This window comes from Salvelinus sp. IW2-2015, linkage group LG10, assembly GCF_002910315.2.
Source record: "Salvelinus sp. IW2-2015 linkage group LG10, ASM291031v2, whole genome shotgun sequence".
Classification (NCBI taxonomy): domain Eukaryota; kingdom Metazoa; phylum Chordata; class Actinopteri; order Salmoniformes; family Salmonidae; genus Salvelinus; species Salvelinus sp. IW2-2015.
In genome coordinates, this window is record NC_036850.1 from 5,508,940 (window position 1) to 5,520,583 (window position 11,644).

Consider the following 11,644-nt stretch of genomic DNA (forward strand, 5'->3'; position numbering starts at 1 on the left):
AAATTTTTTTAACCTTTATTTAACTAGGCATTCAGTTAAGAACACATTCTTATTTTCAATGACGGCCTAGGTGGGTTAACTGCCTTTTCAGGAGCAGAACAACGATTTTTACCTTGTCAGCTCGGCGATTCGATCATGCAACCCTTCCGGTTACTAGTCCAACGCTCTAACCACCGCCTTACATTGCACTCCACGAGGAGCCTGCTGGCAGGCTGACTACCTGTTACGCGAGTGCAGCAAGAAGCCACGGTAAGTTGCTAGCTAGCATTAAACTTATCTTATAAAAAACAATCAACTTAACATAATCACTAGTTAACTACACATGGTTGATGATATTACAAGTTTATCTAGCGTGTCCTGCATTGCATATAATTGATGCGGTGCCTGTTTTTTCTCATCGAATCACAGCCTACTTTCCAAACGGGTGATGATTTAACAAGCGCATTCGCGAAAAAAGCACTGTCATTAAACATAACATCAATGCCTTTCTTTAAAATAATCAACAGTATATATTTTTAAACCTGCATATTTAGTTAATATTGCCTGCCTACAGGTATATGAAATACAAATGGTATAGAGATAAATAGTCTAAAACTTCTAACCTGGGAATATTGAAGACTCATGTTAAAAGGAACCACCAGCTTTCATATGTTCTCATGTYCTGAGCAAGGAACTTAAACGTTAGCTTTTTTACATGGCACATATTGMACTTTTACTTTCTTCTCCAACACTTTGTTTTTGCATTATTTAAACCAAATTGAACATGTTTCATTATTTATTTGAGGCTAAATAGATTTTATTGATGTATTATATTAAGTTAAAATAAGTGTTCATTCAGTATTGTTGTAATTGTCATTATTACAAATAAATATATAAATAAATAAAAATCGGCCGATTTAATTGGTATTGGCTTTATTTGGTCCTCCAATTATCGGTGTTGAAAAATCATAATCGGTCGACCTCTAATTTTAAGTATGACATTGTACCAACTGAGGCACAAAGCATGTGGTATGTACGTATGTAAAGCGCTATGTGTCGATAAAATAGGGCCTTGGAGCATGTATCATATCTGTTTTACCTTGTCATTGTTATTTCATGTACATTRCTGCAGTACCCTTGTCTGTCTGTCTCTGTGTCTATCAATTTCTTTGTCTTTTCTTTCCTCTATCTCTCTCCTGTCTCTCTTCCTGACTATGATTCCCTTCTGACTCCTCTCTCAGGAGCATGATGATAGGCTTGTATGAGGAGAGACAGCGGTATAATCATCCTCTAATTTCCAGCTGTTCTAGTATTCTGATCATGGCGGAGGGTGATGGATGACTTGCACCAACCTGTCTAAGTGATTGGAGCGGCAGCATACAGTGCTTCAGAGCAGTTTTATTCATGACCTGCCCTACTTTGACCTCAAGAGCTGATTAAAACAGATCTGGTGTGGTTCKACAGTTGGGATAGAAGTTAGGGAGAAAAACAATAATCACATATTTAACCACGCAAATCGAGTCTACCAGTTTTGGTTGAGCATGCCGGGCAATGCATTTCCTGGCATCGCCTTGGGATTTGTGTGTGTTGTGTTGTGTGTAAATGTATATGTGTGCACCAAATAATCCCAAAGTATTTTATGTTGTGTGTTTTTTTTTACATGCTACTCACTTTTYCAATTTTTTTATTTCCTTCTTCCTTTGTCTATCTCTCTCCTTCTTTCTCTGACAGTTGGGGGGTTGTGGAATACTGGGCGTGGGGGTATGGCTGTCAGTGACCCAGGGMAACTTTGCCACACTCTCCTCATCCCTCCCATCCCTCTCAGCAGCCAATCTACTCATTGCGGTAGGGACCATCATCATGGTGATTGGTTGCCTCGGYTGTGTCGGAGCTGTCAAAGAAAGTCGTCCGCTGTTGCTGAGCGTGAGTATCTGCCACTCTTGATGACAAAAATACCCTTGATAATTAGTATTGATAAACATTCACATTTCTGCTGTAAGCATCATGTTATATTCACACCTTTATCCAAAGCAACATACAAATGTCAACATCAACAGACAGTGACACGTTATGTATATTTGTCGAGTCTCAGGAGAAGACCCAGATGCAGACAGTTTTGAAGTAACAACGTTTTATTACAAAAACAGGGGGGCAGGCAAATGACAGGTCAAGAGCAGGCAGAGGTCAGTAGTCCAGAGCAGAGTCCGAAAGGTACAGAACGACAGGCAGGCTCAGGGTCAGGGCAGGCAGAGGTCAGTAATCGAGTGTCAAAAACCGAATGKTCAAAAAACGGGAAAGCTAGAAAACAGGAACTAGAGAAAGACAGGAGCATGGGAAAAACGTTTGACGAAACAAAATGAAATTGCAACAGACAAACAGAGAACACAGGTATAAATACACTGTGGATAATGAGGGGAKATACCTGGTGGTGGGTGGAGACAAGCACAAAGACAGGTGAAACAGATCAGGGTGCCAGCACCTGCCCAGCACCATGCTTCAACCCATAACCAGAACCACACATTCATAACTCCAAACTCTATCTCCCATTTAAAAACATTTTTTCAAGTCAAAATTGTCTCTGGTTGATAAGAACAAGTCTCACATCGTATAACAAACCATATAGTTTTATTTACTTCAAACGACTAACAGTCTGTTAATTTAGCCTTTAAATACTAAGCTTTTAAAGACAGTTTATGACACCAGTGCAGCAGGTGGCTCAATTTCTGGCCCCATTGGGACCAAACCATACAAACGTATCGCAGAGCAAAAGCCCATCATTAGTATCAGCCCTTGATATTCTCCAGAACGCCTAGCCGGTTGGACCACTGTGTCGATGTGATTGGAAGACAATGTTCGCGAAGGCTTTTTCGCAGCGACTGACGAATCATCTTGAGCCTTCACATCGATTTCAAAAAGAGTCTAACCTCTGCTTTCATTAGAAAAGCAATTAGGGGCCTCCGAGTGGCGCAGTGGTCTAAGGCACTACATCGCAGTGCTAGCTGTGCCACTAGAGATTCTGGGTTCGAGTCAGGCTCCGGGCCGTGACCGGGAGACCAATGGAGCAGTGCACAATTGGCCCAGCATCGTCCGGTTAGGGGAGGGTTTGGCCAGCAGGGATGTCCTTGTTCCATCGCGCACCAGCGACTCCTGTGGCGGMCCGGGTGCAGTGCAYGCTGAGTCGGTAGCCAGATGCACAGTGTTTCCTCCAAAATGTTGGTGCGGCTTCATGGTTAAGTGGGCATTGTGTCAAGAAGCAGTGCGGCTTGGTTGGGTTGTATTTCGGGGGCGCACGRCTCTCGACCTTCGCCTCTTCCGGATCTGTACRGGAGTTGCAGCGATGAGACAAGACTGTAACTACCWATTGGATACCATGAAATTGGGGAGAGAACAGAGTAAAAAAAAGCAATTAGAGATTTGATAACTGAACTGATCATTGAGGGGGAAATAGATGAAGATTTGACAGTGCTAATTGCTGTGGTGTTTCATGCCTGATATGTGTTGTGATTCAAAGTAATAAGGTTGAGTGGTAATTTGTAACATTGCAATAACTTATGGGTGGCATTTTACAACAGTTGTGTACTAAACGTCTTGGAAGTCTATTAGTGAGATCATGTTTTATTCCATTATCTCCATGAGATTCATTGGAGAATAGAAAGCTTTTTTCCAATAGCCACACTAGCATATCACTAAAATGTGTCATAGTGAAGGTTTCATCATTATACTTTCTGTCAAGCATGTGCTTTTCAATTTAAAAGATTGATTGTAAACTACATTGACATTGTTTGGAAATAGATATAGAGCTGCCATCGTTTACTTTTGATAGTTACTTTTTTTGTTGCTTTTGTTAGTTTTTCATTTTACCACAAGGACATCAGACATAGCCTAACACCGTCATCAGACCAATTTAACAAAAGTAAGTGCTCGAGTATAACCAACACACTGAATTATACTCATCTATTGAAAGGGACGGCAGTCTGGCTTCACAATGAATAGACTAGAGCCTTGGAGAGTTCTTTTTCTCAGCAAATAAACTCTTGAAAGGATTACGACACTGAGGCTGCATCGCAAATGGCACCCTATTCCCTAAATCAAATCAAATCAAATTGTATTGGTCACATACACATGGTTAGCAGATGTTAATGCGAGTGTAGCAAAATGCTTGTGCTTCTAGTTCCGACCGTGCAGTAATATCTAACAACTTCACAACAACTACCTTATACACACAAGTGTAAAGGAATGATTAAGAATATGTACATAAAAATATATGGATGAGTGATGGCCGAACGGCATAGGCAAGATGCAGTAGAAGGTATAGATGTAATCGTAGTATACATATGAGATCGAGTAATGTAGGGTATCTTTAAACATATATAAAGTGCACATTGTTTTAAAGTGGCTTAGTGATACATTTATAACTCCAATTCTTAATTATTAAAAGTGGCTAGAGATGAGTCAGTATGTTGCGGCAGCCACATCGATTGTTAGTGGTGGCTGTTTAACAGTCTGATACTCTGAGGAGGAGATAGAAGCTGTTTTTTCAGTCTCTCGGTCTCCCGCTTTGATGCACCCTGTACTGAACTGCTGCCTTCTGGATGATAGTGGGGTGAACAGGCAGTGGCTCGTGGGGTTGTTGTTCTTGAGATCTATAGTTCTTGAGCACCCTTTCCTGTTGTAGTGTAGTTCCTGGAGGGCACTAGTATTTTGCCTCCCGGTGATAGTGTTGTCAGACCTCATGACCCTCTGGAGAGCCTTACGGTTGGTGGGCGGAGCAGTGTGCCGTACCAGGCGGTGATACAGCCCGAAACGTGATGCTCTCCTCGATTGTGTGTTTTTGTGGTGACACGCCCAAATTTCTTCAGCCTCCTGAGTTTGAAGAGGCGCTGCTGCGCCTTCTTCACCATGTTGTCTGTGTGGGTGGAGACCATTTCAGTTGTCGCGTGATGTGTACGCCGAGGATCTAAAAACTTTCCACCTTCTCTCCAGCATAGTCCCGCCAGGTTGGATACCTTCCGTCACTGGGCTGCTCTCTCTCTGCTGTTTCCTATAGTCGTTTTCGCTTTGTTTTGTTGACATTGAGTGTGAGGTTATTTTCCTGACACACACTCCGAGGGCCCTCACCTCCTCCCTTGAGGGCCGTCTGTCGGTTGGTAATGGACCGCCCACTACTGTAGTGTCGTCTGCAAACTTGATGATTGAGTGTGAGGCGTGCTGGCCACGCAGTCTGGGTGAACAGGGAGTACAGGAGAGGGCTGGGAACGCACCCTTGTGGGGCCCCAGTGTTGAGGATCAGCGGGGTGGGAGATGTTGTTTCCTAACCTCACCACCTGGGGGCGGCCCGTCAGGAAGTCCAGGACCCAGTTGCACAGGGCGGGGTCGGGGCCCAGGGTCTCGAGCTTAATGACGAGTTTGGAGGTACTATGGTGTTAAATGCTGAGCTGTAGTTTGATGAACAGCATTCTTACGTAGGTATTCCTCTTGTCCAGATGGGTTGCAGTGTGCAGGAGTGTGATTGCGATTGCGTCATCTGTGGACCTATTGGGGAGTGGTAAGAAATTGGAGTGGGTCTAGTGTCGGGTACTGGTGTAAGAGGTGATATGGTCCTTAGACTAGTCTCTCAAAGCACTTTCATGATGACGCGCGAAGTGAGGGTTGCTACGGGCGCGATTAGCCTAATTTCAGCCTCAAGTTTAAGCCTTAAGCTTTCCTTAGGGGACAGGAAAATGGTGGCCCTCTTGAAGCATGTGGGCACAGCAGACTGGGATAAGGATTGATTGAATATGTCCGTAAACACACCAGCCACTGTGGTCTGCGCATGCTCTGAGGACGCGGCTAGGGATGCTGTCTGGGCCGGCAGTCTTGCGAAGGTTAACACGTTTAAATGTTTTACTCACGTGTTGCTGCATGAAGGAGAGCCCACAGGTTTTGGTACGGGCTGTGTCGGTGGCACTGTATTGTCCTCAAAGCGAGCTGAGAAGTTGTTTAGTTTGTCTGGGAGCAAAGACATCGTGGTCCGCGAGACGGGGCTGGTTTTCATTTTGTAGTCCGTGATTGACGTGTACACCTGCGCCACATCCTCTCGTGTCTGAGCCGTTGAATTGCGACTCTACTTATTGTCTCTCTACCTGACGCTTAGCTTGTTTGATTGCCTTGCGGAGGGAATAGCTACACTGTTTGTATTCGGTCATGTTTTCGAGTCGCCTTGCCCTGATTTAAAAGCAGTGGTTCACGCTTTCAGTTTGGTGCGAATGCTGCCGTCAATCCACGTTTTCTGTTGGGGAAGGTTTTAATAGACGCTGTGGGTACAACATCCCGATGCACTTGCTAATAAACTCGCACACCGAATCAGCGTATTCATCAATGTTATTGCCGACGCTATACGAACATATCCCAGTCCACGTGATCGAAGCAATTTTGAAGCGTGGAATCCGATTGGTCGGACCACGCGTTGAACAGACTCTGAGCATGGGCGTTTCCTGTTTTAGTTTCTGTCTATACGCTTGGAGCAACAAATGGAGTCGTGGTCAAATTTTCCGAAAGGAGGGCGGGGGAGGGCTTTGTATGTTGTCACAGAAGTTTAGAATAACAATGAATCCAGTGTTTTGCCAGCCCGGGTCGCGCATTCGATATGCTGTACAATTTAGGTAGCCTTGTTTCTTCAGATTAGCCTCGTTAAAATCCCCAGCTACAATAAATGCACCTCAGGATATGTGGTTTCTCAGTTTACATAGAGTCCAATTAAGTTATTTCAGGGCTGTTGATGTGTTCTGCTTTGGGGGGATACACACGACTGTGATTATGATCGAAGATAATTTTCTTGGTAGATAATGGGTCGGCATTCGATTGTAAGGATTCTAGGTCAACAAAGGACTTGAGTTCCTTGTATTGTTTTTGATCACACCATGTCTCGTTAATCATAAGGCATACACCCCGTCACTTCTTCTTACCAGGAGAGATTGTTTGTTTTGTCGGCGCGATAACGTTAAGAAACCAGGTGGCTGTACCGACTCTGATAACGTATCCCGAGTGAGCCATGTTTCCGTGTAACAAAGAATGTTACAATCTCTGATGTCTCTCTGGACGGCAACCCCTGCTCGGATTTCATCTACCTTGTTGTCAAGAGACTGTACATTGGCGAGTAGTATGCTCGGGAGCGGTGCGCGATGTGCCCGTCTACGGAGCCTGACCAGAAGACCGCTCTGTCTACCCCTTCTGCGGCGCCGTTGTTTTGGGTCGCCGGCTGGGATCCGATCCATTGTCCTGGGTGGTGGACCAAACAGAGGATCCGCTTCGGGAAAGTCGTATTCCTGGTCGTAATGTTGGTGAGTTGACGTTGCTCTTATATCCAATAGTTCCTCCCGGCTGTATGTAATAAAACATAAGACTTCCTGGGGTAACAATGTAAGAAATAACACATAAAAAAACAAAATAGTGCATAGTTTCCTAGGAACGCGAAGCGAGGCGGCCATCTCTGTCGGCGCCGGACATGAATGTTTTATCTATGTAGTGCACTACTTTTGACCTGGTCACATAGAGCTCAAGACAACTGGGAATTCGGAAGAAAACAAGGTCAAATCATGATGATGTCAGTGATCTTCAGGTCGGAGCTCTAGAAAGAGACCCGAGTTCCCGATTTGCAATTCCGAGATGACCGTTCAAAATTTTCCCAGTCCAATTTTTTTTCTCCAGAGTTTCCAGTTGTCTTGAACTCACTGAAATCTGATTTCCCAGTTCTGAATTTCCAGTTGTTTTCAGAGTGACAAAAAACATGCTGGATTGACACAATGGCCAATTTTGAATGTTTATCCTTTTAAGCTTGGAAAAGAGACTTGGGACCACACACACACTCCACTGAATAGCAGGCTAGTGATTGCTTTGCAATGCTTGCAGTAGCCACCGATTACTTCCAAACCACTCATTGTTGAATTTGTGAWTTCCAACTTGTTGTGTAATGTTTATGTCCAATGGCCGATGAGCACCGATACGTTTTATCTATACTTTCTCTTCATTAAAAAGGATTTGCAAGTAGATTGTCGACTTAATTCATGATGACTGCTAGCTTGCAACTTAAGATTTCTAAAGTATGACGTTGACATGATCAGTCCAATCAAAGCTGCTATAGATATAACGTCATTTAAGTGTGCCGGCTTTATTAACCTGTCTCGCCCCCCCGTTCCGCTAGCGGAACTCCTCCCACATTCCACTGAAAAGGCAGAGCGCGAAATCAAAAAAATATATATTTTTAAATATTTAACTTCACACATTAACAAGTCCAATACAGCATTTGAAAGATAACATCTTGTGAATCCAGCCAACATGTCCGATTTTTAAAATGTATTACAGCAAAAACACCACGTATATTTATGTTAGCTCACCACAAATACAAAAGAGGACAGACATTTTTCACAGCACCGGTAGCATGCAGGTAGCATGCACAAAGCCAACCTAACTAACCTAGAACCAACCTAACTAACTAGAAACAACTCCCTCAGATGACAGTCCTATAACATGTTACACAATAAATCTATTGTTTTGTTAAAAAAAATTGCATATTTGAGCTATAAATCAGTTTACATTACTGCACCATCTTAGCTACAGTCAGAAATTGCACGGAGAGTAGCCAGAGTAAATACAGACACCAACGTCAACTACCTAATTACACATCATAAAACATTTCAGAAAAATATATGGTGGATAGCAAATGAAAGACAAAGATCTTGTGAATACAGCCAATATTTCCCGATTTTTAAAAGTTTTACAGCGAAAACACCACGTATATTTTATGTTAGCTCACCACCAAATACAAAAGACAGACAGACATTTTTCACAGCAACGGTAGCATGCAGGTAGCATGCACAAAGCCAACCTAACTAACCTAGAACCAACCTAAATAACCTAGAAAAAACTCCCTCAGAATGACAGTCCTATAACATGTTACACAATAAATCTATGTTTTGTTCGAAAAATCTGCATATTTGAGCTATAAATCAGTTTTACAATTACTGCTACCATCATAGCTACCATCATAGCACAGTCAGAAATCGCATGGGAGTAGCCAGAGTAAATACATTTTACATTTACATTTAAGTCATTTAGCAGACGCTCTTATCCAGAGCGACTGCTTACAAATTGGAAAGGTCATACATACATATTCATACATACATATTCATCCAAATACAGACACCAACGTCAACTACCTAATTACTCATCATAAAACATTTCAGAAAAAATATATGGTGGATAGCTAATGAAAGACAAAGATCTTGTGAATACAGCCAATATTTCCGATTTTTGAGAGTGTTTTACAGCGAAAACACAATATATCGTTATTTATTAGCTTACTACAATAGCTAACACACAGCAGCATGATTCAAGACAAACGTTAGCGATAGCACAGTTCGACAGATATATGAAATCGCATCCCAAATTGGGTCCTTATCTTTGTTGATCTTCCATCAGAATGTTGTACATGGGGTCCTTTCTTTCAGAACCGTCTTTGTTTGGATCCAGAAAACTATTTCCCTCTTGAATTAGCAAGCACACTGCCGTGCGGCGCTAACCTCTCCTTCTTGAACAAATTCTTGCAACGTATCACGCTAAAGTCCAGAATAAATTCAATAATATAATTAAACTATATTGAAAAAACATACTTAGGATGATTTATGACATGTATCAAATAAAATCGAAGCCGGAGATCATATTCACCTATAACGACGGTTTTCCAGGAGGCGATTCCTGGTCCAACTTCGCGCCTTCCAAAAAAAAATTTATGGCGGGAACTCTCACTCCAAAGAGTGTTGTATTCAATCCCAGAACGAGATAAATCAAGTAATTTCTGTCTCTCACTTCCGCATGACACCCAGGGGAAGGTGTATGACGTGTTTCTACAGTCATAAGTGAATGCCCTTTATAGACAAGCTCTTGAAGAGAGACCTCGCTTTTGGAAATCTCACTTCCGGATAGGAAATGGGCTGTAAAAAGAGTTCTGTTTCACTTAGAGAAATAATTCAAACGGTTTTAGAAAATAGAGAGTGTTTTCTATCCAATAGTAATAATAATATGCATATTGTAGAGCAAGAATGATACGAGGCCGTTTAAATTGGATACGATTTTTCCCATAAGTGAAAAATAGCACCCCCCATCCTTAAGAAGTTTTAGACATTACTCCAGTGTTTCCAAACTCAGTCCTCGTTTTTTTTTTTTTTGTGCCTAGCACTACACAGCTGATTCAAATAATCAACTAATCATCAAGCTTAGTACTAGTGCAAAAATCAAATGTCACCATTGGTGTCCCCAGGACAGAGTTTGGGAAATTCTGCATTACCGTTATGCAACCGGTGTGGGAAAACAATCATTTTAAAAACACAAGCTGAAGGGGTCATAGAGAGAAAGGAAAATGGCGCTGCAGGTAGCCTAGCTGATTGAGAGAATGCCAAGAGTGTGCAAAGCTGTCATCAAGGCAAAAGGGTGATACTTTGAAGAATCTCAAATATATTTTGATTTGTTTAACCCTTTTCAGGTTACTACCTGATTCCACATGTGTTATTTCATAGTTGATGTCTTCACTATATTCTACAATGTAGAAAATAGTTAAAAATAAAGAAAAACCCTGGAATGAGTAGCTGTGTCAACTTTTGACTGGTACTGTGTGTGCACATGCATGTGTGGCTGGAGGGAATCCCCACTACAGTAGCCAAACAGCCCTGTTATTTATGTTATGACTTGTTTCTCCTCTCGTCAGGCTTTCGTGATATCCAGTTTAGTGGAGATCAATGCCTTGTCAGGAGGAGAGCGATGAGGAGAACTATAATCAAACTGCTGGTCTGCATTGATCTCGGGGGAGGGGGGGGGGGGGTTATCGACTTCTCGTGATTACCCATTCAGCATGAAGCCTACCAAGGCTCTTTGCATTAGACGCGACAAGGGAGAAAACTGGAGGCTGGCCACTGTTAGACGGTGCCTCCCAAAATCAATACCTTGAGGAATTCAGCTGGCGTCGGACCAGGTAACTAACCTAACTTGGGTGTAGCGCGGGAAGTTACAACTGTTCTTAGGTCCCCAAATTACTCTCGAATGGCAGACCCCTTTGCTTTGTTGTTGTAGCCAGCTGATTGCAAAGGACTGGCTACGCGAAAGCAATTGTCGGCGGCTGGTTGGTGCTTAAAGTAGCTAGAGTCATATAGGCCTGTATCTCAATCAATTAAAGAAATCTAATATTCTGGTGCTTAACCAATTAAAAATGTAATTTTGAGCCCCGGCTGCAGGTTAACCATAAGGGAATGCTTGACCATTTGTGCTCGACAACCCAGTTTAGAGCGACCTGGTTCCAAATGGAGCTGAAATGGTTATCGGATCTGAAATTTGTCCCTACAAGAACCACTTCAGAGCATTCAACTGGAAGGAGCAGTCTGCCAGTGGTGAAAGAGGTATGCAGTCCACCAACGATGGCTGTTAGGCTACGTTCCATGTAGTACACTACTTAGGACTGTGTGCCTAAAAGCTTTGTTCCAATTATGCACATACTAGAACCAGCTGAAACATGTGTACAAGGCTTCCAGTTGCAAACCGTCATTCATGGCGGTGGGGCAGAGACGTTTTGAGCCCACCTTTCTTAGCCTGTTTTGCATGCTATTTTGGCATTAATACCTGTCAATATCAGGTTTGCAAA

The 11,644-nt window shown here is 42.7% G+C and overlaps 1 protein-coding gene across 3 annotated transcripts in view; it reads left to right on the forward strand.

Annotated features, from left to right (window-relative positions):
* Positions 1 to 11,644, forward strand: part of LOC111969194 (tetraspanin-4) — a 143,831-nt gene that overhangs the window by 102,385 nt on the left and 29,802 nt on the right. For 2 of the 3 annotated variants that reach the window (XM_023995143.2, XM_023995142.2), the window contains one exon: positions 1,711 to 1,902. The exons of the other annotated variant lie outside the window; for it this stretch is intronic. In XM_023995143.2, the coding sequence (XP_023850911.1) occupies positions 1,711 to 1,902 (192 nt within the window). The remainder of the gene's footprint in view (positions 1 to 1,710; positions 1,903 to 11,644) is intronic. 3 annotated transcript variants of the gene reach the window in all.